At 39.2% G+C, this 25481-nt stretch overlaps 1 protein-coding gene across 2 annotated transcripts in view; it reads right to left on the reverse strand.

The window, feature by feature from the left end:
* Nucleotides 1-11817, reverse strand: part of csmd3a (CUB and Sushi multiple domains 3a) — a 777572-nt gene extending 765755 nt beyond the window's left edge. For both annotated transcript variants that reach the window (XM_049467549.1, XM_049467548.1), the window contains exon 1: nucleotides 11532-11817. In XM_049467549.1, coding sequence (XP_049323506.1) covers nucleotides 11532-11712 — 181 coding nt within the window. In that variant the 5' untranslated portion in view covers nucleotides 11713-11817. The remainder of the gene's footprint in view (nucleotides 1-11531) is intronic.
* Nucleotides 11818-25481: the final 13664 nt, after the last annotated feature.

The following is a 25481-nucleotide window of genomic DNA, read 5'->3' on the forward strand; positions in this document are numbered from 1 at the left end:
GCCCATAAGCAGCCCTTTTACCATAACCACACCTTTTTTGAAGAGCTGAATAACGTTTTAAAAAACGAATTCTGTGGGGATATAAAAACTTTACAATATAAGCAGAGGTTACACTAGCTGTAGGGTTTAAATAATAGAGGTAGAATTACAGTATATTAGAAAAAACGTGATTGAGAGTTTTCTGTTTTGCCATTGAAACCTGATTGGCCTGTTCTCTGCAAAGAGTCTGTGAGACAGCCAATCAGTTTTTAGTGTGGGCGGGCAGTGTTTTTCCCCCCTCCCGGACGGGATTTGTTCAGCGAGTGAGAGAAAGCAGATCATGGCGGAGGCAATATTAATAATTATTGTAATATGATATGAAATGTTTTTGATGTTGTGCAATTTTTTGTGATATTGTAACTGTCAATTTTTGTCAAATAAAGGCTTTTTTTTCCAACAAAAAAAAAAGGAAAGCAGAGGCAGGGCCTTCCAAAAAGAAAAAAGATAAAACTCATTTCACCTCTGAATACTCTAAATTTAATAAAACAAAAGTACAATTAATTAATATAAAAATAAAGTTTAGATATCCTTTGGTGTGTGTGCAAGTTTTTTTTGTTTTGTTTTTTTTTTGGGGGGGGGGAATTGGGTAACCTCCCTGAAATCAACTTTTGCAACTTGGGATGTCTGGTATATACACACAAGACAGTTTTGAATCATCACCTCCAGCGGCAGAAGCATTAGCTTAGCACAGACTAGCGCCCAGCCACGGCACGCTCACCCACAGCCCGCTGTGCTAGCTCGTCTTTTGTAGAAAAGAAAACGATAGAAAATCCTAGAATAAGCTAAGCTAATGCTGAGCTAAATCAAGCTACGCTAACCTAACCGCAGTCCTGCAGCCGCAGCTAGCTAAACAACACCACCACGCAAACAGGTAGAAATGCTCGCAAAAACGCGTGAAGACGACTCTGCGGAGCAGGAGAGAAGACTTTTAGCAGTTTTATTTCACGCTCCTAACGTTTACTAACCACCTTATCCCCCAACTTTGATTTTAAGGTAGCATTTGTAGTGTTAGTCTGTATAAACTATGTGCCATTTTATAGTTACAGTTCTGTTACAGTTCACATGATGTGAAACTACTTTTTGGCCGATGCACCGTCCATATTAAAGCATATTCTTATCAATTTTTTGAGGGTCTTTTATTTTCTTTATTCATTTTATAAAAAAAAAAAAACTGTTGTATAAAAGCAATAGAACACTTGAGGTTGTGTGTTATCGCGAATAACACACTCCCTCTTGTGTTCTATTGCTTAAGTAGCCTGCTGCTAACCCCACCCCAGGTACTGCTGGAGTAGTATTAGCATTAGCCACTAACCGTGCTAATCTCTAGCTCTTTTGCCTTTTTCAGAGGTGAGTATTATTGGTCTATATCCTGCTTACAAACCCTGACTAGCATTGCTGGAGCAGTATTAGCATTAGCTGCTAACCGCACTAAGTGCAAGCTCTTTTGCTATTTTCAGAGGTTTTTTTTATCGGACTGTAGTCTGCATGTTTACCGGGTAAAAAAGCTGCATGGGACAAACCGCTAGCTAATATCACCCTGTCTTACTGGAACACTCAGTGTTCCTCAGTGTAGCTCTGTCTGGTGGCATGTCACTAGCGCTTAGCTGCTAATGCTAATGCTGCTACCTTTGTGGAAATCTGGAATTCTAAGCTTGCTGTAAATAAACAGAAGCACTTTACTCACCCAAATAAACAGTTTTCAGGACAGAAATCTGTGTAGATTAACTTCCAGCGCTTGTTTGATTTTGAAAGAAAATGTTTTTTTCAAGAATTACAGTTGTGTTTACTTAACTTAGCTTTAATTTTATTTACACCCCAACACCACCCAGCGGTAAGACCTGCTGAATTAGAAAACACTGAAAAAAATGGTGACACCCCAGCTCCTTACTTGTGTCAAATAATTATAATGCAACACTAGTAATCCGAAAAAATATGATACTCCAACAAAATCAAGACTAAGTACAAGGAAGCTGCTTTCAGTATCTCTAATGTGCACCTGTTTTATATAGAGTCTTTTATGGACACGCCATCCTGCAGATACACCTTGTGACTTGCGTCAGATTATTCTCATTGGAATAGTATGCAAGTTATGCGTAGGTTGACCACTGCTTCACTCCATAATGAGCCGGGAAAAATGCTGCTAGCAGGTCCCATTTAAGAATACAAGATTCCAATTAGAGATAGAAGAAACTGTACACTACATTATGCAGGTTTACCAGGTACAGGCGAGAATTACACAACGGCTATCAGGACCTGTACACAGTTATAATGAAGGTAGAGCAGATATGACTTTATGCCCCTAAAAAAAAATACAAGCTGGAAGAACAAGGCTGAAGAAGAAGCTGGGTGGATATAAGGTGGATTTAAGGTTTAAGGTGGACTGAGGGGTACATTGGCTGGCAATCATAGTAATCAAAAGTGATGAGTTTCTTTGATTTTACCAAATTGAAAACCTCTGGAATATAATCAAGAGTAGGATGGATGATCACAAGCCATCAAACCATAAACTGAACTGCTTGAATTTTTGCACCAGGAGTGTAAAGCATAAAGTTATCCAAAAGCAGTGTGTAAGACTGGTGGAGGAGAACATAATGCCAAGATGCATGAAAACTGTGATTTAAAACCAGGGTTATTCCACCAAATATTGATTTCTGAACTCTTAAAACTTTATGAATATTAACTTTATGAACATGAACATGGTCTGAAAGCTCTGAATCTTTTTTTTTGTTATTTCAGCCATTTCTCGTTTTCTGCAAACAAAATGTTCTAAATGGAAAAAAAAAAAACATCTGTTAAACGGCATTATATAGCAACTTTCTTTGTCACTTCTAGTTCCTACCACTTATCCATACCACTAAATCTTGCATGTTCACACCTAAGGATGGGATGTCCTGATTTTTGTTGGAATTGAGGGATATAGGGTGAAGTTTTAGGGCTGCATGTCCCTCAGAGTCTCTCAAAAAATTCTCAAAAATGTAGTATATTCTTTGTATATTGTAGCTCTGCTGTTTTACAGCCCTCATCTTTATAACAAGCATATAAAAGCCTGTTCTCTGTATTTCCCCTTTTATCTTAAATCACGACTACATGGTATTGGAAACAAATGACATTTTGACAGTTTTATATTCTGTGATATACAATATATCATGATATACAAAAAATGAATACACTCAGCGGATCTAAGATTGGAGTCAAATGAATGACATTAGGCAGATTGATTCTGCCCCTGATTGATGCATCATGGAAAATGAGCAGTGTGAATATTTAATTTTGTGTCGAGCAGCAAAAAAGTAGAATTTAATTTAATTTGCCTTATTATAAATTCTTAAATTCCAGTGGAACTCAATGTAAAAAGTGATCATTTTAGGTAATTTTGGAGAATTTCTATTGGTTCATTCTTGAGGAAATGTTGACACACTAATGGGCAGTGTGCGTTAAAATGTTTTCCATTGGACAGTGATAATATACTGTGCTGCCCCACCTTAAATGATGCAGCAGTTACATTATGTCACCTGATGCTGCGACATCATTTAAGGTGGAATGGGCAAATTCAAACAAGCAGTGTGCGAATAGCTAACTTCAGCTCCATGTCTCATAGGAATTAGGAGTGAACCATAATAAATACATCATTATACATCAATATCATTTTCATGGTTTTCCTTTATAAATCATTAGTTGTTCAGTTCAGCAATCAGATCAGTTAAATATATCATATATAAGAAGAACACAGTGATATTTGAGAAGTGAAATGAAATTTATAGGATTTACAGAAAGTGTGCAATAATTATTTTAACTTAATTAGGCAGGTGCATAAATTTGGGCACCACAACAGAATAAGAATTACTTATTTTGTTCTTTTACAATGCAGGGGAAAAAAAAGAAAAATATTAAATGAGATGTCTCCAAACTTTTTGACTGGTACTGTACTTTTATCTTGTGTTTTTTCTATTCTATTACTAAGATACATCCTTTCCTGGAACTGCTTTTATTTATGATATTGTTATATTCTGCTCTGCTGTTTAAAATATTACTGCAGCAAATATTAAATATTAGGCAGCAAATGCGAGGCAGAGGGGCGCTGCACTAGAGGGGGCGCCAAATCGATGCCGGAAAATTATTTTTAGTCTGCATTTTCTGTAAGAGCTGTTTGTTCATGTATGATAATACACAGGGGCGTCGCCTGGCCTGGGCTTCAGGGGCTTTAGCCCCGAATAAATTTCTAGTAGCCCCGAATCGTTTTGCTCAGATCAGCTGTATTATTAGTGAGGAGACAGGGCGCTGTCCATTGTGAATGGAAAATTGCTTGACACGAATCACGGAGCCAGTTCAAGGATCAAGTTCTGCCTTTCAGGAGAAACAGCCAATGAGCTCGCTGGTTTTGCAGAGGCTTGCTTAGGAGGATTTTTGAGGGGTTTTGAGCTCTTGCACTGGATTTCAGGTCTGATATTAAAACATATCTGGATATACGGCGATTTTTCCGAAAGGAATGTAACTGAACTAACCATGTAAACTGTGATGATATGTTTCTGATAGCTGATTTAAAAGACTCGTCTCTGAATCAAAACACACAGATCAAGGTTTTAGAAAATAAAACAATATATGTTCAACTTGCCCTGATGTACCTGATCAGCCAATTACTATTTCATTTTCAAATTGTTTTTAGTAATTAAGGATTGCAGGATTACTGTAAGCTATAATTAACGAAAATGTATTTAGCTAACCAGTTATCTAGAAGCTGGATGTTGTGGATAGCCAGGATTTAGTACTATACTTAGTTTAAATGAGTTTCTTAACCCTGGTCTCTGCCCTAAAATTTTGTTTTCCACCGGATCCAACTGATCAGCTAATAAACTAATATAATTAACTGGGCTGAGCCCCGGATTTTTACATACCCAGGCAACACCCCTGATAATACACATAAAAAAACAAAAAAAAACAAGCACTAATCAGGCGTTCATACACTCCTACCCCATCTACCCTCCGCAGTCTCCCGCACAATGTTGTGGTTAGCTTACTGACAGGTAGTGGTGTTATGGTGTTATACATATATTTATGCTGCTATATAAATATTATTTATAATATATTTATTATTATTATTATTATTACTATTATTATTATCATAATCAGACTTTATATCCTTTAAATCGTATCAGTATCGGCCACTGCTGCTCTCATACCAGTCGATCCCTATGTCCCTCATTATAAGCAGGCACTGCACACCCTTCACGATAATGAAGGTGAAGCTGATGTGATCTTCACCCTCCTGTAGAAGAGGTTTCTGACAGGCAGGAGGGATGAAGGACAGGTGGGCGACTCGAGTGGGCAGTCAGTCTTCAGTCTGCCATCACACTTCCACAGATGCACATATACAGAAACCTCCAGGTCCACAGATCTCTAGTGGTGGACATCTGCAGAGATACTGAATGAGAGAGGACCACTCCAGTGTCCAGCTGCAGATGTTTGCTCTCTGCTCTCTAATCACCCACCTAATTTCCGGCCACGTCTGGCTCACTGCGTGCCATAATGAGTTCTAGTCATCTCTGTAGATTGGAAGGGCGAAAACGTTGAAAAAACGTTTATATATGTTGTTAAAATGAAACATGACCATCTGCTGTTTTCCAAAAATGAACAATCAAACATCTGTATAATGCATATGTGTGTACGTCTCGAGACGCACGAGATTTGCACGCATCTGTAATATTACCAAGCCTTTTATGTTTTGCGTGCACCGTCTATAACGTCCATCAAACGCGCGCGCGTCGGGTAAAGGACGTAAAAAAACGTTTATATACGTATAGTAAAAAAGAAACATGACCATCAGCTGTTTTGCAAAAATTAACATCCAAACATCAGTATGATGCATATAAGATTTGCACGCATCTGTCATGCAAACTTGCGAAGCCTTTTAATGTGGCACGTGCACCGTCTATAGAACGTCCATCAAACGCGCGCGCGTGGGGAAAAATGTTGAAAAACGTTTATATATATTGCACTAAAGAAACATGAGCATCCAAACATCTGTATGATGCATATGAGTGTAGGTCTCCAGACGCCCGAGGTTTGCACACATCTGTAATGCAAACTTTGCGAAGCTTTTTATGTGTCACGTGCACCGTCTATAGAACGTCCATCAAAAGCGCGCGCGGCGCAAACACGTTGAAAAACGTTTATATATATTTAAAACAGAAACATGAGCATCCAAACATCTCTATGATGCATATGCATTTACGTCTCGAGATGCACGAGATTTGCACGCATCTGTAATGCAAACTTTGAGAAACATTTTATGTGGCGCGTGCACCGTCTATATCACGTCCATCAAACGAGCGCGGGGGGCAAAAACGTTAAAAAACCTTTATATATACACTGCACTGAAGAAACATGAGCATCCAAACATCTGTATGATGCATATGAGTGTACGTCTCGAGACGTATGAGATTTGCACGCATCTGTAACGCAAACTTTGCGAAGCCTTTTTTTTATGTGACGCGTGCACCCTCTACGTAACGTCCATCAAACGCGCGCGCGTGCACCGCGTCACCTCGCTTCTCTTATTGCACATTGCACATTTCTCCAGCGCTCCAGCCACGAGACCGGCGTTTATTAACACGCTGCGTCCAATGAACGTGATTGCAAACGTTGCGCAGCCGCTCGCAGCCCCGTGTTAATGCAGCAGAGCTCGAGATCAAGGCGAGGAGACGGGCTGGAGAACGGGGCTTATTGCTGGCAGCGCGTGCATGCAGATGAGCTGGAAATGGGCACGTAATGCCTGCACAGTGCTGGTGGAGGCATGTGCACGCAGCGTGCTCCTGCATACGTTGAATAAACTACATTACAATGCTGAAAAATAGCAGCGTAGCCCGCTGAAATAAGCCGGTTCAGCTGGGTTGGTCTACAAGCATGATCATTCTAACCAAGTTATACAACCATTCTAACCAACAGAGAACGTTATAAGAACGTTTAGCAACGTTTTGGAGAGGTTTCAGAAGGGTTAAGCTTATAACAGTCGAGAAACAGCCAACTGTTCCAGAAACGTTCTGAAAACGTGTGACATAATCAATATATTGGTTTGCATCACAACGTTATTAGAACTTTTTCCCCAATGTAACCAGCTAGATGAATACTAAAATTATGGAAACAATTATATTAAAAAAAAATAAAACCCTGACACAAGTGACATTACATTATTAAAACGTTTAATAAAAACGTTGTAAGAACATCCAACAACCTGACAAATTGAACATTTTAAGAATGTTAAATATAAAGTTCAACAAATCTTCTACTAACAACAAATTATCAGCTGTGATAGAGGTTGATCAGTTTAGCTCATGGCCATTGTTAAGAAAATGTTATAAGAACGTTTTACAATGTTTTTATTTTCTTTATTGATCACTTTCAATGTTACATTAACAAACATTATTTAATCTTGACCCCTAAATCAACTCCCCACCCCCCAAAGTTATCTAACCCCCCAGCAATGTTTTTAAAAAGCTTCCAGAAGTGTTAGTCTGTAACGTTACAAAACTATCCCAATGTTCCAGGAATGTTCTGAAAACAAGTGACATAATAATCATAATAATCAGCATTATTAAAATGTTTCTCACATAATTTACCCAGCTAGATGAATACTAACATTATGGAAATGTTAATAGAAACACTTCCAAAACTAGAAATATAACCCAAACACAACTGACTGCAGCAACATTATTATAATGTTTAATAAAACTGTTCTAGAACCATCCAGACAACCTGACAGATTGAATGTTCTACAAACATTTAGAAAACGTACTACTAACCAAAAATTGGTAAAAATTTAGCTCTTGGTCAGTCTAGGGTTTGGTTTATTTTGACAATATTTGATTGTCTATAAAAGCTATAAAACAAGAATGACCAAGCTTTGATCAGCAAGATCATCCTGATTGACCAATAAGACCAGTTATGGGTATGTTTTAGTTGTAAGAGTTAGTTTTATAGTTTAGCTGATCTACAAGCATGATCAACCTGACCAAGCTCTAGTCCAACTGATCAAGCTTTGACCAATTTAATTGACCAAAAAGACCATGCTACACCACCAGCCTAAACCAAATCCAACCATTTCGACTATCAAAGACCAGCAGAAGTTGTATGCAAATATGTGCACCAGTTCTACCAGTTCCAAACTTGACGACAGTCTAAAAGCCATCTGAAACCAGTTCCAAGCAAAAGCTGGTCTTAAAACTAGTTTTTGTTTAAGCTCAATCTCTCTAAAAGCTTTTTAACCACCTTGACCATCAAAGACCAGTAAAGACCATCTAAAACCAGTAGCCAGTACTGATTGGATAGTGTCAAATGTGTCCATTAGTTCTACCAGTTCCACCAGTAGCCTACCTTACCTGGAGGGCAACACTGTAATGGAATGAACCTCCAAAAAGAAAAAAAAAACAGCACATTTGTTCTAAAAAAAAAAAGTGTGGTATAATTATTGTTTGCATCACAATGTTATTAGAACATTTCTCACACGTTTATTAGGTAGCTGGATACTAACATTTTGTAAAACGTTAAGAATAACATTCCCAAAAACTAAACTAGATGGTCAACCAGCAAGATCAAGCACAGCCAACATCCAGTGCAACATACAGTATGTCATCAAGAGCTTTTTAACCAGATAGTTTATTTGGATAGGGTATATATATTTAACCAGTAAGACCAGATTTCAACCACCTAGACCATCAAAGACCAGCAGAAGTTCTATGCAAATATGTGCACCTGTTCTACCAGTTCCATCAGTAGCCTACGTATACTTGAAGACCATCTGAAAGCCATTTGAAACCAGTTCCAACCAAAAGCTGGTCTTAAACCTGATTTTTGTTTTTTGGATCTTCTTAAACTCAATCCCTCTCAAAGCTTTTCAACCCCCTTGACCATCAAATACCAGCTAATTCCATCTGAAACCAGTTCCTACGTTAAACAAAACCCATTAAGAATAACATTCCCAAAAACGGAAAGAAACAAAAACATTCTAAGAACATCTATAAAACTTGACTGAACAGACTGAGCATGCAAATGATGAACAAGTAAATGTAACATTCAGAAAACATTCTACTAACCAAAAAATGGCAAGTTTAATGGGATGCACGTCTTTATAAATGACACATTAATCTAAAAGCCAGTATAGGGTATGTTTTCACATGGGGTAAACATCTTTGAAACATTACATTCCAGCTTAGTCCATCTGAACATCAGCTTAGACCAGTTAGTTGTCAGACGAATCTAGGACTGGATCTTCTCAAGAACTCTATGTGATTGGCTCATGTCAAACATGAGCACCGTTTCCATCAGTAGTCTGTAAATGTAAATCGAAAGGCAACATTGCAAAGGGATGCACATCTTAAAAACTCTAAGCTACTGAAAGCTTGTGCACATCTTAAAATTGCCTGCAGTGTATTGATTGCACTGATTGGCATGTGTCAAACATGAGCACCAGTTCCATCAGTAGTCTGTAATGTAAATCGGAAGGCAACATTGCAAAGAGATGCATATCTTAAAAACTCTAAGCTACTGAAAGCTTGCATTGCCTGCAGTGTCTCGATTGCACTGATTGTCTATAGTCAAATATGAGCACCAGTTCCATCGGTAGTCAGTAAAAATATATATTTGAGTGCAACATTGTAAAGGGGTGCACATCTTAAAAAAATAAGACAGCACGCTCTTAAAAACTCTAGGCTACTAAAAGCTTGCATTGCCTTGCCAGTGTCTTGATTGCACTGATTGTCAATAGTCAAATATGAGCACCAGTTCCATCAGTATTCTCTAAATGTAAATCAGAAGTCAACATTGCAAAGGGATGCATCTTAAAAACTCTAAGCTACTAAAAGCTTGCATTACCTGCAGTCTTTGTCTTGTGTCAAATTTGAGCACCGTTTCCATCAGTTTTCATCACTCTATAAATGTAAACTGGAAGACAACATTTGAAAAGGGTATGTACGTCTTAAAAAAATAAGACAGCATGCTCTTAAAAACTCTAGGCTACTAAAGCTTGCATTGCCTGCCTGCAATGTCTTGATTGCACTGATTTGCTTGTGTCAAATATGAGCACCAGTTCCATCAGTAGTCTGTAAATATATATATATATATATATATATATATATATATATATTGGAAGGCAACATTGTAATGGGATGCACAGCTTTGAAAAAAGAGAGCAAATTCTTAAAAACTCTAAGCCACCGAAAGCTCGCATTGCCTGCAGTGTCTTGCACTGATTGTCTATAGTCAAATTTGAGCACCGTTTCCATTAGTAGTTTGTATATATATATATATATATTGGAAGGCAACATTGTAAAGGGATGCACATATTTAAAAAATAAGACAACACGCTCTTAAAAACTTTAGGCTACTGAAAGCTTGCATTGCCTGCCTGCAATGTCTTGATTGCACTGATTTGCTCGTGTCAAATATGAGCACCAGTTCCATCAGTAGTCTGTAAATATATATATATATATATATATATATATATATATATATATATATATATATATATATATATTGGAAGGCAACATTGTGGGATGCACAGCTTTGAAAAAAAGACAGCAAATTCTTAAAAACTCTAAGCTACTGAAAGCTCGCATTGCCTGCAGTGTCTTGCACTGATTGTCTATGGTCAAACATGAGCACCAGTTCCATCAGTAGTTTGTAAATATATATATTGGAAGGCACCATTGTAAAGGGATGCACATATAAAAAAAAAATACAACATGCTCTTAGAAACTCTAGGCTACTGAAAAGCTTGCATTGCCTACACTGATTGTCTACAGTCAAATATGAGCACCGTTTGTCAGTAGTCTGTAAATGTAAACTGGAAGGCAAGGTTGTAAGGGGGATGCACATCTTTGAAAAAAAAGACAGCACGTTCTTAAAAACTCTAGACTACTGAAAGCTTGCATTGCCTGCCTGCAGTGTCGTGCACTGATTGTCTATAGTCAAATATGAGCACCGTTTCCATCAAGGATGCACAGCTTAGAAAAAAGACAGCACGCTCTTAAAAACTCTAAGCTACTGAAGCCTCGCATTGCCTGCAGTGTGTTGATTGCACTGATTGTCTCGTGTCAAATATGAGCACCAGTTCCATCAGTAGTCTGTAAATGTAAACTGGAAGGTAACGTTGTAAGGGGGATGCACGTCTTTGAAAAAAAGACAGCACGCTCTTGAAAAACTCTAAGCTACTGAAAGCTCGCATTGCCTGCCTGCAGTGTCTTGTACTGATTGGCTCAAAGCAAATATGTGCACCAGGTCCACCAGTTCCACATGAAATAACACGAATAAAACGCACCGCGCTGTAAAGTAGCCTGGCTACGTAAACTGCAAGGCAACACTGTAACGGGATGCACATCTTTAAAAACAGAATAAGAGACAGCACGCGCCTCTAAAAGCACTGATCTCCCCCCCTTTCCATCCAGTGCAGCATCTCTTCTTTATCCATGCACATCCTCATCCCAGCCCCAAGCCCCACTTACCGTGCACGCGCGTGAAAATCAGGGAAAATATTATATTCCAAGTTATAAATCCCGCTTTAATCCGCATGCTTTTGGCGCGTTGAGAGTTCGCCCGCGCGCATCTGATGCATCCCCTGCCGGAAAGCGCTAAAAATCCGCTCCACAAGGCAGACGGGCACGCGCCCCGGTACGCCGCTTTCATGGTGTGCCTCGCGCGCGCGCGGGTGCAGAAGTGGGTATATTCCTCCTCGCGCGCAGAGCAGAGCGTGCTTGTGGCTGGCGCGAGGGTCACTTTGTCGGTGTGAGGCGCGCGAGCTGGATCTTCTTTGGAGAGGAGGGAGGGAGGGAGGAAGGGCTAGCATAGCAACCCTGACAAGGAGGACTCAACCATCTCGCTTACAGGAGTTACAGGGTTTATTCCCCACCTGTATTCAGACAAGCCCCGCCCCTCCTGCTCTGGGATTCAGCCTATAGGATGAAGCCACGCCCCTTGGCAGTTGAATTGGCTGCTGGTTCATATTTACAAGGGGTAATTCATTCTAGGGCACTTAAATTGTGACAACTTGTGTTAAGCCCCCCTGACAGTTCATAACCACAAGTGGATGTTAATTTAAATATGCTTAAAGTTCGTGGCAAGCCCCAACCCCTGTATTGGCATTGGCTAGTAGTTTATATATAACAGCAATTAAGTAATTAATTCTAGATCACCTAACTTGTGATAAGCCCCGCCCCCTATCTGAGATTGGCTAAAAGTTCATACTTTAAAGCAGTAATTAATTCTAGAGCACCTGTATTCAGACAAGCCCTGCCCCTCCTGCACTGGGATTCAGCCTATAGGATGAAGCCACGCCCCTTGGCAATTGGATTGGTTTATGGTTCATATTTACAAGAGGTATTTAATTCTAGAGCACTTAAACTGAGACAACTTGTGTTAAGCCCCGCCCCCATTGTTGGGATTGGCTAGGAGTTCATATTCAGAAGCATTTTACAGGCTTAAAACACGCCCCCTCCCCCACACCCATTGGTATTGGCTAGTATAGTTCATATATACAAGCAGTATTTAATTCTAGATCACTTAAATTGTGACAACTTGGGTTAATTATATTTATAATTATATTTATATTTATTATAATTACAAGCACTCTATGATTCTAGACGGCTTAATGTTTGCAAAAAGCCCCTCCCACCCCAGAAATTGTATTGGCTCGCTCCTGGCACCTGGATTGGCCAGTAGTTCATATTCAGAACTCACTGCCAAATAAACCACGCCCCTTGTACTATGTTTGACTCTCACAACTTTCTAGTATACTGATGCCCCGCCCCATCATGCTGTCACAAACCACGCAAAACTGGCCAGGTGTTTAAACACTCAAACAGTTGAGATAACAGCCAATCCAAGCTCCAGGGGGCGTGGCTTGTTGGAACATAGGGATCCGTAAGTAATATATGTCTCCCTGAATACGGGTAGGGAAATCACAGTATGAACTAGTAGCCAATTGCAGCGCAGTAAGAGAGTTGCTTTGAGTAAGGGGGCGGAGCTTGTCGGAATACAGGTGGGAACAGAAGAACGTCACTGAGACTTAAACACAAAAGTAGCCTGTGTCATTTCTCATACTCCCTCCCTCTCTCTCTGTCTGTCTCTCGACAACTCTCTCTCTATTTCATATACTCCATCCCTCTTTTTCTCCTCTCTCTCTTTTCTCCTCTCTCTCTTTTTCATATACTCCCTCTCTCTATCTCTCTCTCTACCTCTCTCTCTCATAATCTCGCTCTCTCTTTCATAGACTCCCTCCCTCTCTCTCTGTCTCTCTCTCTCTACTACCCTCTCTCTCTTTTCTCCCCTCTCTCTCTCTCTCTCTCTCTCTCTCTCTCTCTCTCTCTCTCTCTTTTCTTTCTCTCTCTCTCTTACAGTGTTTTGATATCATGCCATTATTTTATTATTTTATTGCTCACCCAACTAAAGCCCAACACACGTTTCTCAGCGTCGGAAGATATTTCACACACACACACACACACACACAGCTGTAACTTTTCTGCTTCAGTAGAAATTTCAGTTCTGCTCAAGTAAATAAATTAAATATAAAAAAAATAAATCAATGAAATAAATAAAGAATGAACCCTAATAAATAAACAAACATTCACAAATAAACAGAAAGGCACAACACTTATGCATAAATAAACACAAATGAATAAATACAAATTAAACTTTAATTAAAATAAGGAAATTAGGAAAAAACTAAAAAATAAATGCGAAAGCACCAATACAAATAAATAAACTAAACTAAATTCACGAAAATTTAAAGAAACAAACAAAAATACATGATAGATAATAAAAAGGATTAATTAAAACAATGAAAGAAAACAAAGATATCTCAATAAATATATATGCACAGTAAAAATAAATGAAACATATATAAATAAATAAACAAACAGGCATAAATAAATAAATAAATGAATAAATAAATGGAAATAAGGTGCTTTGAAATGTGTGGTTTTAGAAGAGGTCTTCTGCCATCTATAGGCTGCTCTATCCTCAGCTCTCTCTCTCTTACACACACACACACACACAATAAGACACAATAACACACACACAGAGGCTTAGTGCAGGCGATTCTAACAGGGAGCACGAGCTCAGGTGCCACCAAACATCAGAGAAAAGGCGCGCGACCGTAATACACAGATAAAAGAGTAATGAACGGGCGCGCGTGAGAGGAGGAGGAGATGGTGGGGGGTGATGGGAAGGAGGAGGAGCATGCAGGAGGACACTTAAGAGCTGTCCGAGGTGCTGAATTAATCAGCTCGGCTCACAGCAGGCCTTTTACTCTTTAATGCGCGAGAATGATAGAGCGCGCGGGTTAAACTGGGAGCTGGAGAGGCCATTCACTGCCATGCATTAAACTGGAGGGACAGGAATTAAAGGGCAAGTCCACCGAGTCTCCAGAGTTTCTCCACAAGTTACAGGATGAGTTACAGTTATGAACAAGGCGTGAACACGCTTAATGTGCTGGGATTGGCTAAAAGTAAATATATATATATATATATATAGTTTTTTTCTCTCTTCTGTAAAGATTCTGTTTTGAAGATTGATTTGACGTTTTCATTGGACAACAACAATATGTATAAATAGTACTTTATTGAGCTTTGATACAGCTCAGAATAAGGAAGAAGAGGTAAAGCTGATGTTTCCACTGGATACCCATTTTTTCCAGTGATTGTAAGGTTTAAAAAGTAAAAGGTTAGTTTCACTTAGTCTCAGGTTGCCTTCATTGAGTTTTAATACAGCTAAGCCTAAAGGAAAAGAAGCATAGCTGATTTTTTCCAATAGATTCTCAATTTGTCCAGTGAGTGTAATGTCTTAACAGTAAACGTGTAGTTTCTGTTTGTCTCAGACTGTCTTTATTGAGTTTTGATACAGAAGCAAAGTAGGGGTTTTCCACTGGATACCCAATTTGTACAGTCAGTGTAAGGCCTTAATAGTAATCATGTAGTTTTGTTTGTCTCCGACCACCTACAGAAGCAGTTTTTTTTACTGAATATCCAATTTGTCCAGTGATTGTAAGTTTTAAACAGTACAATTCTAGTTTCTATTTGTCTCAGACTGCCTTCATTGCGTTTTGATACAGCTCAGCCTAAAGGAGATGAAGCAAAGCTGATTTTTCCACTGGATATCCAATTTATTCAGTGTGTAAAATATTTTAACAGTAAAAGTGTAGTTTCTATTTGTCTCAGGCTGCCTTTATTGAGTTTTGATACAGCTCAATCTAACAGACAAGAAGTAAATAATTTTTTTTTACTGGATACCCAATTTGTCCAGTGAGTGTAATGTTTCAACAGTACAAGTGTAGTTTCAGTTTGTCTCAGACTGCCTTAATTGAGTTTTGATTCAGAAGGAAAGCAGTTTTTTTCCACTGGACACCCAATTTATCCGGTGAGTGTTAGGTTTTACCAGTAAAAGAGTAGTTTCTGTTTGTCTTAAACTGTTTTCATTGAGTTTTAATACAGCTTAGCCTAAAAGAAAAGAAGCAAAGCTGATTTTTCCACTGGATATCCAATTTGTCCTGTGAGTTTCAATGATTTAATGGTAAAATGTAGTTTCTGTTTGTCTCAGACCACCTTAATTGAGTTTTGATACAGAAGCAAAGTAGGTTTTTCCACTGGATATCCAATTTGTCTAGTGAGTGTAAGGTTTTAATAGTAAATGTGTAGTTTCTGTTTTACTACAGCCCAGCCTAAAAGAGAAGAAGCAAAGCTGATTTTCTCAATGATTTTCCTAACTTGTCCATTGAGTTTAATGTTTTAACAATAAAAGTGTAGTTAATGTTTGACTACAACCACCTTATTTGAGTTTTAATACAGAAGAAAAGCAGGTTTGTCCACTTGATACCCAATTTGTCTAGTGAGTATAAGGTTTTATAAGTAAAAAGTGTAGTTTGTCTCAGACCGTCTTTATTGAGTTTTAATAGAGCTCAGCCAAAAGGAAAAGCTGATTTTTTTCCAATGGATCCCCAATATTTCCAGTATAAGGTTTTACCAGTAAATGTGTATTTTCTGTTTGTCTCAGACTGACTTCATTGAATTTTAATAAAGCTCAGCCAAAAAGAGAAGAAGCAAAGTTGACTTTTCAACTGGATATCCAATTTGTCCAGAGTGTTTAATGTTTTAATAGTAAAAGTGTAGTTTTTGTTTGTCTCAGGCCGCCTTCATTGAGTTTTAATATAGCTCAGCCTAAAGAATAAAAGAAGTAAATTATATTTTATCTTTATCCTGTTTATTGTGCTGGTATTGGCTAGTAGTTCATTTTCACAGCACTGTGCAATGTATGTAACATCAGCCAATGCATCCATAACCATTTCCTGTTCAGTAGCATTTTGCAATATATAGCTTGCAAGATTCTGTACAACACTAACTCACTCGGCCTGACGTGGTTTACATCTGTACATATTAAATATGCAGAAAAGTTAAAAATGAATGGAATTCCCCCTTAAGAGCTGTCCAAGGTGCTGAATGAATCAAGCCACTCCTGGAAGCTACAGTTACAGCGGAGCTTTTTAGATTTTAATGCCGGCAAATGATTAAGTGTCCAGGTTAAACCGGGAGCTGGCAGGGCACGAGACTGCTCGCTCCATACATTAGGCCGGAGGGACATGAATTAACAAATTCATAACAGCAGCCATGCTCTAGATGCATTCGCCTCCTGAGAGTGCTCATAATTTTAGAGCTGCATGCGCCGGTATCACAAAGAGCAGCGTGTTGTACCTTACGGTCACTTTCAGCAAGCTGGAATCATCAGAATGCTCCGGCTAGAGCTGAGCAGGGTGGATTTATTCACTGTTCGCTGTACTGAATAGCGGATTACTGAATTCTGCCTCATATATCACATGTCCACAAGTATCTGGGCACCCAGTTAACAAGCCCAAATTCCTGGAATTAGCACTGGTGTGGAAAGTATCGATATTCTTTACTCTATAGGTAGAAGTATAGATACTCGGGTTTAAAATACTTCTGTAGAAGTTGAAGTATCAACTCAAGCTTTTTACTCTTTAAGTAAAAGTAGAAATACAAGTTCTGGTTTCAAAACTTCCTAAAATATAAAAGTAAAAGTAATGTAAGGAGAAAAAATAAAGCCATTAAGAACAAAAGCCTATGCCGAACCACAGAGTCCTATAGTGCACTATAGTCACAGTATAAACCAATAGGGTGTTGGAATGGTATATGTTTCCACTTCTCTACATCCAATCACAATCAGATTCACTCTGGATGGAGAGATTTATCTGGATTGGGGTTTTATTGAAGGATGAGAAGCCGGAATGAAAACGAGCTGAAATTAAATAGGAGTAACGAGGCTGTTTTTATAAAATGTAAGGAGCAGAATAATTAATTAATTGGGTTAAAATTTAAGAAGTAGAAGTAAAAAGTAATCAGGAAAATAAAGAATTACTACAGTAAAGTATAGATAACCAACATTTCTACTTAAGTAATGTAACAAAGTATTTTGTACTTTGTATTTTGTACGTTATTTGACATCTCTGTATGTTGTGAGGTGTTATCGTGTAAGTGAGGTTAAACAGTGATGCCTGATCAAACATTTTTTGATCCACACTGTCAGGTATTCACCAGGAATAAGTCATAGAAGGCATTAATTACCACACAGTGGACAAAGAGTGCCATGGATGGTAATGATCATCATCGGCTGTGTCTGGCTGGAACTGTCCATGTGAAAAGATAAGCAACTCAGGCAAAACCTCCATTACATCCATTACATCTGTAGAAAACCCAAAAATATTCCCATGTTTTAGTGCATTTGGCCAATCAGAGTAAAAAGAGAAAAAAATGAAGAGAGCACGTCAGTTTCTGAATCAGTTTCTCTGATTTAGCTATTTATAGGTTTATGTTTAAGTAAAATGAACGTTGTTGTTTTATTCTATAAACTACAGACAACATTTCTCCCAAATTCCAAATGGTCATGTCCTGGCCCTGTTCCCTGTCTGTCCTCGTGCCTGTGTTTGACCCACGTGACCTGTGCCCCTGTGTTCTGTCTCAGTAATTTTCCATCACCTGTGTTAATTTGTAGCTCTGCCCCCTAGCCCCAGGTGTTTCCACTTCCCTTGTGTGTTATATAGCCTTCCTTTGTCACTTGTCCTTCGTCGGTCTTTGCACCTTCCCATGTTGTTTTGTCTCTCTGCGTTTCCTCGTTTATATTCCGTGTTTCATTGTATTTCATAGCCCTAGTTCCTTGTTCTGTGTTTTTGCCTGCTTGTTTATTCTCTTGTTTATTCTTGTCATTTTCTAGTTTCCTGAGTGTTTCCTTGTATATATATCCGTTTACTAGCCTCCCTGTTTGTTTATTATTATTATTATTATTATCTCTTGTTTGTTTAGTTTACATTCTCTTGTTTCACTGGTTTGTTTTCTTGTTCTTTGTTTGTTTGTTTCTTTGTTATTAATTTAATAAATTATTGTTTCTTACACCCTTACCTGCACTTGCGTCCGCCGCCTCGACTCCCTACCTGGGTAATCTCTGACACAAATAAAAATATTGCCATTTAGAGCATTTATTTGCAGAAATGAAGAAATGCATGAAATAACATAAAAGATGCAGAGCTTTCAGACCTCAAATATTGCAAAGAAAACAAGTACAAAAATCAATATTTGGTGAAATAACCCTGCTTTTAATCACATTTTTATCCTTTAATGCATCTTGGCATGTTCTCCTCCACCAGTCTTACACACTGCTTTTGGATAATTTTATGCCACTCCAGGTGCAAAAATGCATTCAAGCAGTTCAGCTTCATCTTGATTATTTTCCAGAGAAATTCAATTTGGTAAAACCAATGAAACCCATCATTTTTTTTCCAGAGCTGTATGTATGAGGCTGAAATAAGGGAAAGGAAGAGTATGGCCGCCATGCAAGACACGATCGTGACTTTTCGCTCATTTAGCTATTCTATTTAACACCACTCCAAATACTCGAAGCCTCTTCCAGGCCTGACTGCTAGGGTAAACAACCTTTCGAATTTCGAACTTCTCTCACCGGCGCGGACGCACCGCTTCCCTCTCCGCTTTTACAAGCGAGGTAAGACGAACCACCTCTCCGGCATGTTAAGAGCTTTAATTTCCACCTTAATGGCAAAGTTGGAGAGCTGGAGTTATCCAGGCCAGTCTGTCTGGAGGGCCTTTTGCACATTAGCAGTCGGAGGTGGCCTTCCTGCCTAGCGCCGGATCCTTAGGCACCATCTGGTGGTCTGCTTTCAGGAAGAGAGTGTGCATTACCCAAGCTCATTAGTGCTGCGCCTCGCAAAGCCTTGCGTGCCCCCGCATTCCGCCTGCCGGCCAATTTAATAACTAGCAGCGCTCACCTTGTCTGATCTGCGGCGCTCTGGTGACTCCGCACAAGTCCTCTCAATTTACTCTGCTAACCGGCGAGGTGCATCTGCCGCTTTTCATCCCGCCGGAGACGCTGACCCCAACAGGTCTTTTATGGTCCGGGGGAACGGCCAGCAGAGGTCATTCATCTCGCCTGCCTTTCTCTTTCTTATTCTTGGAACATGAATATTAGTCAATGATCTTCATGTCAAGTCCAGCCTTTTATAAATATACAGGTACAGGAAGTTCTGCCCGCTGCTGTATTTAATCCGAACGCCTCCACGAAAAGCAACACGACTACTTCTTTACAGAACTGCTTCACCTGCAGAAGTCGCTGGAACAGCATCGTTTCAGGTCGTATCCTCTTTGTGGATCCGCTGGCTTGGGCCCAGTTCCTGCTCTCAAAAGTTAATTCTCTCAGGGTGGCCAGATCTGTTTTAAGCCCTGTCTTTTGCCCCCCCACAGGCACTTGGCTCATCCCGATTGCCCTGAACATAAAAAAAAAATAAAGCAGAGAAATGGTTTGGCCCCAGTTCCTGTGATCAAAAGTCCTTTCTTTCTTCTTTAATGTGAGTGATGGGTTCCATCAGGTTCTAAAAGTGATGATGGCACCAAGAGTCGTTAACCCTTAGAACCCTACAGACGGATTTTCCGTCCAAAATCACACCTTGTGTTCTCAGCTTAATTGCTCAGGAATCCCTTCACACATAAACATAATATTTACACTGGTAGGAAACAGGTGGGAGGACTCCTCTGGACAACACTCTAAGTGGCAAAGAGTTTCAGGTTCCACACAATCCTGGTGACCTGCGTCCCTTGTTAACCCCAGTGTGTCCCCAGGTAGTTTGCGCACCTGCCTTAAATACCTTATGCCCGTCCCGGATTAAACCAACAGGAAAATTACATAACAAGCAGGTGGACTACTAAACAACCACACAATATTTACAGGACATACAAACAATAGACAATACAGGTATGCATGTGACTATGGATATCCAGGTACACATAAGTACAACAGTAACTAATTTACATAATATTTTAATCTTTTCTTTTTTCTCGACAGGTACCCAGGGCCCCCCTGCCCCAGGACAACCCTTGGTCTCTACCTAGACCTTAATTGGCTGGGTGGCTCACGTGCCGCCATTCCTACAGGAGCCAGGTAAGTACTGTGTTAATGTGTGTTCATAATGTGCTTAATAAAATGTTCATAGGGGGTTCTTGGTGGATGGTGATGTGCTCAGGGGCCTGACATCATCACAGGTCATATGCCACTTTTTCTTGTCACATCCCTTTTTTAGGTCCTACTGGCCTAGCCCAAGTTCTTGCTCTCCGTGAGAAACTAACACAGCTACTTTTTAGATCTTCTTTAGGGTCATATCCCTTTTGAAAGCCCGGCTAGCTTGGGTTCCTTCTCTCAAAGATTTTCCTCTCAGGGAGGCCAGAACATGTCCATAAGAAAGTAATAAAGTTAATTTACAGAATTCTCTTTTACAGCATTGTTTAAGGTCTATTCCCTTAGAAGACCTCACTGTTTTGGCCCCAGTTCTTCACTTCAGAGAAGTCTCTGAAACAGCATTGTTAAATTTTAGACCTCCTTTACTTCACAGAAGTCGCTGGAACAGCGTTGTTTCAGGTCGAATCCCTTTTTTAAGGCCCCGCTGGCTTAAGCCGATTTCCTGCTTTTAAAAGTTCTTTCTCTCAGGGTGGCTGGAACACCTTCATGAGAACGTAACAGTGCTAATTTAGAGAAGTCCCTGGAATAGTGTCATTTTAGGTCATATCCCACATTTTCTGGTCGTATCCCTTTTAAAGGCCTGGCTAGCTTGGCCAGAGTTCCTGCTCTCAAAAGTACTTTTTCTCAGGTTGGCCTAAAACCCCTCCGTGAGAAACTAACACAGCTACTTTTTAGACCTTCTTTAGGGTCGTATCCCTTTTGAAGGCCCGGCTAGCTTGGCCTGAGTTCCTTCTCTCAAAGATTTTCCTCTCAGGGAGGCCAGAACACGTCCATAAGAAGTTACTTTACAGAATTCACATAAACAGCGTAGTTTAAGGTCTATTCCCTCTGGAGATCTTACTGGTTTGGCCCCAGTTCCTGCAACTCAAAGTACTTTTTCTGAGGTTGGCTTGAACACCTCCATGAGAAAGTAACTCAGCTACGTTTTAGACCTTTTTTACTTCACAGAAGTCGCTCGAACAGCATTGTTTCAGGTCGTATCCCTTTTGAAGGCCCCGCTGGCTTGGTCCGATTTTCTTCTCTGAAACAATTTCCTCTCAGGGAGGCCAGAACACGTCCATATAGAAAGTAATAAAGTTAATTTACAGAATTCGCTTGAACAGCATAGTTTAAGGTCTATTCCCTCTGAAGACCTCACTGGTTTGGCCCCAGTTCCTGCTCTTAAAGTACTTTTTCTCAGGTTGGCCTGAACACCTCCATGAGAAAGTAACTCAGTTACGTTTTAGACCTCCTTTCCTTCACAGAAGTTGCTGGAACAGCATTGTTTCAGGTCGTATCCCTTATGAAGGCCCCGCTGGCTTGGCCCCAGTTCCTGCTCTTAAAACTTCTTTCTCTCAGGGTGGCCAGAATTGTTTTAAGCGCCATCTTTTGCCCCCCGCAGGCGCTTGGCTTGCCCGCTAGTCCTGAAATAAGAGAGGCGATGCCAAGAAATGGAAGTGCTCACTGTGTTAATTCAGCAATAAATCACCTCACCGGAGGGCCAGCCGAAGGGTTGGCGCCGAGCACACGTTGACCGGGCTCTATCTACGCTGAAATTGCTTCGCGGCGGAAAAGGTTGGAGGTCTTATTAGCTCAGAAGGTTAATACGCTAATGGCCGCTTTGCTAGCCTGACCAAAGTCAGCGCACCTGTATGCATTGTAAAAAGATTATTTGACTGGAAAAGCAGCGGAGGTGAGGGGTGTCACGGGTATTTTAGGCATTACAAGCAGGCTAGTGCTCGAGGCGCTAGAAAATGCTTGATGCCGCTGCTACACAAAGCAGGCAGAGCTGGTCAGGTTCATGCCAGGATTAGAGGAATGCAGGCCTACAGATGTTTTCTTCACAGAAAAAAGGAAAGGGATGTTCTTGCCAAGAACATTCACCCGCTCCCTTCATCTATCATAAGCGGCATCTACACTCTTAATTGGCTCCAAACTGGTTCCTGGCTCGGACATATGGTACTATAAAAAGTGCAAATTAGTAGCTGAACACACTTTCTTCATTTTCCATTCTTGGTTGAATTATGAACGTAATTATGAACGGGATCATGTTGTTGAATCAAAATAATTTGCGATAATTAGCAAAACATGATCACATTTCCGGCTAGGGAGTGCTGATTTAACTTCCTTCCATCCATTCATCCACTTCTCTTTTCACTAGGAAAGTGAAATACCTCCAATAGACAGCTCTTTAAAAAAATGATTGATTTTTCACCAAATTTAAAACCTCTAGAATACAATCTACAATGTGAACTGCTTGGGTTTTTGCACCAGGAGTAAAGGCATAAAGTTATCCAAAAGCAGTGTGTAAGACTGGTGGAGGAGGGCATGCCAAAAAATGCATGAAAACTGTGATTAAAAAACAGGGTTATTCCACCAAATATTGATTTCTGAACTTTATAAAACTTTATGAATATCAACTTTATTTCTTTGCTTTATTATTTGAGGTCTAAAAGCCCTGCATCTTTTTGTTATTTCAGCCATTTCTCATTTTCTGCAAATAAATCCTGACAATATTTTTATTTTGAATTTGGGAGAAAGGTTGTCTGTAGTTTATAGAATAAAACAACAATGTTCATTTTACTCAAACATAAACCTATAAATAGCAAAATCAGAGAAACTGATTCAGAAATTCTGAGTGCAGCCAGTGCTCTCAGAGGACAGTGCCAGGTCCCCAGCTCTAATATGTCAGCGAACTGAAGCCTGTGTTGTGAGTATTAGGAATAAAGGACACCATCTACCCACCTATAGAGGTTTTATATATATATATATATATATATATATATATATATATATATATATATATATATATATATATATATATATATATATATATAATCTAAATAAAATGATCTAAATAAAATGCCTGTTTACAAAATATACTCTTACAATGTTTATATAGATAATGTGATTTTTAATGTGATCATCTGATATTACATCCCAAGCGGCTTTGGTTGCTAATAATTATTCCACCACCAGATAGGATGTTAAACCAAGTGTCTTATTAGAGTATATAAAAAGAAAATCAATAACGTAATGTAATTACCACAAAAAAATATTTTTTTACAAAAATAATTTTCTTTTAAATACATCTTCTTTAAAAAGTCCTAGTCCTTAAGGGGTATAATGGTCCTCAGGCTCTCTGGATGGGTGGGATGGTCCACTACCCAGAGTGATGCTAGCTGGCGTAGATGTCTGTTAGCTGATATGACAGAACTGGCGGTTGGAGTTGTGTTCAGGCATGTTCAGCTGTCTAATGATGTTACGCTAACAGCAGTTTGAAGTGACATGATGGCACTTCATATGGAGGTACTGGAGGAAGCATGTACAAGCTTTCATCCATCCATCCAGCTCTGAAGGCTTTGTATGATGGGGGACCTGGCTAGCAGTTGCAATTACAGATGATACATAATACTGTGGTCTTCAGTCAGCAACCTCAACCTCACAGCTACACCTCCAGATGCAGATGTCCTTATTCTCTTAATTAATCATGGGTGTGCTTTGGGCGTAATGTGAAATAAACCAATCAGAGGACCAGTTGCTATTCCCTTTAAGAGTCAGATGAACTCTGACTTTCGCACGTTCATATCTTAACAGAGCAAAGCTTTTGTGCATCTCAGCAGAGACTAATACTGGTCTGGTCATTCACACTGTGAAGATACACCAGCAGCAGCTCATTAAAGGGAGCAGTAATGTTATTTTATTCTTTATTCTGTTTATTGTTGAGATAAAAGTCGGGTTTGCGCTCATGTATGGCTAAGATAGGATTGGGTGTCTGACTGTTGACTGTTGTCAGGGTTTTAATCAGTCAGTGGAGCTGTATTTCCCTCCTGTCAAATTTCTTGATGAATGGACCAATAGAAATTCTCTAAAATTATCTGAAATTAGCTATTTTTAAATTAACTTTTTTAAGTTCAGAAGATTTTATCTCTAATGTAAAATTGCTGTTTAAGAAATATGTTTTTTTATTTGACAGCAAAGGTATTGCATAAACATAGTAAATGCAAAAATAATACAGATAATGATAATCATGACAAATCAAATATTGCTGAAATCATAAAAACTTAAAAAAAAAATAAACAAATCAATCAATAAATGGAAATGGGAAACGTAAATCAATACAATTAAATAAAATGAAATAAATAAATAGACAATGGTTATGTCATGCCTGGGGCTGAAAGTCTCTTTAACACTCAGATCTGCCTGCAATCTCCTGCCTCTGGACTACGTTACCCAGAGTGCACCACACACTGATGTCACACCCTCACACAATCACAGGTCACTGTACAGGGGACCTCCAGAAAGTTAATCACCGGAATATTGAATTCACCTGTCCACAACCATATATATACACCCTCTTCTTTACTTTGTTTACCCACTAATGTACGGCCTTGTTTTGTTTTCCGACAAAACAAAAACAAAAATTAACAGCTTCTGGATGACCTTTAAACTGTTTCCTGTTTATGCTGTTTATGGTATGTTTGCTCTCTGTTGCTGCTGTAAACTGGTATTGACCCTGATCATTTTGACTACTGTCTGTACTGCTATTTTTCTCAATAAATCATTTTATTTGTATCTATGCATATCTGAGCTTTGTCTCGCCATGACAGGTTAATATAAAATACAGCATCTAAAGCACATCAAAACGATTGAAAAACAACAGTTGCAGGATGAATGTGGTTGAGTGGTTGGAGGCCAAAAACTAAAATGCTAAAATATGACCCTACTTCCAAGCAAAGCGTTAAATTTTCCTGTTTTGAATTCCGGCTCACTAATGCACTGCATATAAAAGCAGAGTTTTCCCAGTTCAGTAGGACCTGAATTGGTACCTGAAGGGTGATCCAATCACTGGAGTGATCCTAATAAATTATACAATATAAATATGAATGATAGAA

This window comes from Astyanax mexicanus, chromosome 1 (genome assembly GCF_023375975.1).
Source record: "Astyanax mexicanus isolate ESR-SI-001 chromosome 1, AstMex3_surface, whole genome shotgun sequence".
Lineage (NCBI taxonomy): Eukaryota > Metazoa > Chordata > Actinopteri > Characiformes > Acestrorhamphidae > Astyanax > Astyanax mexicanus.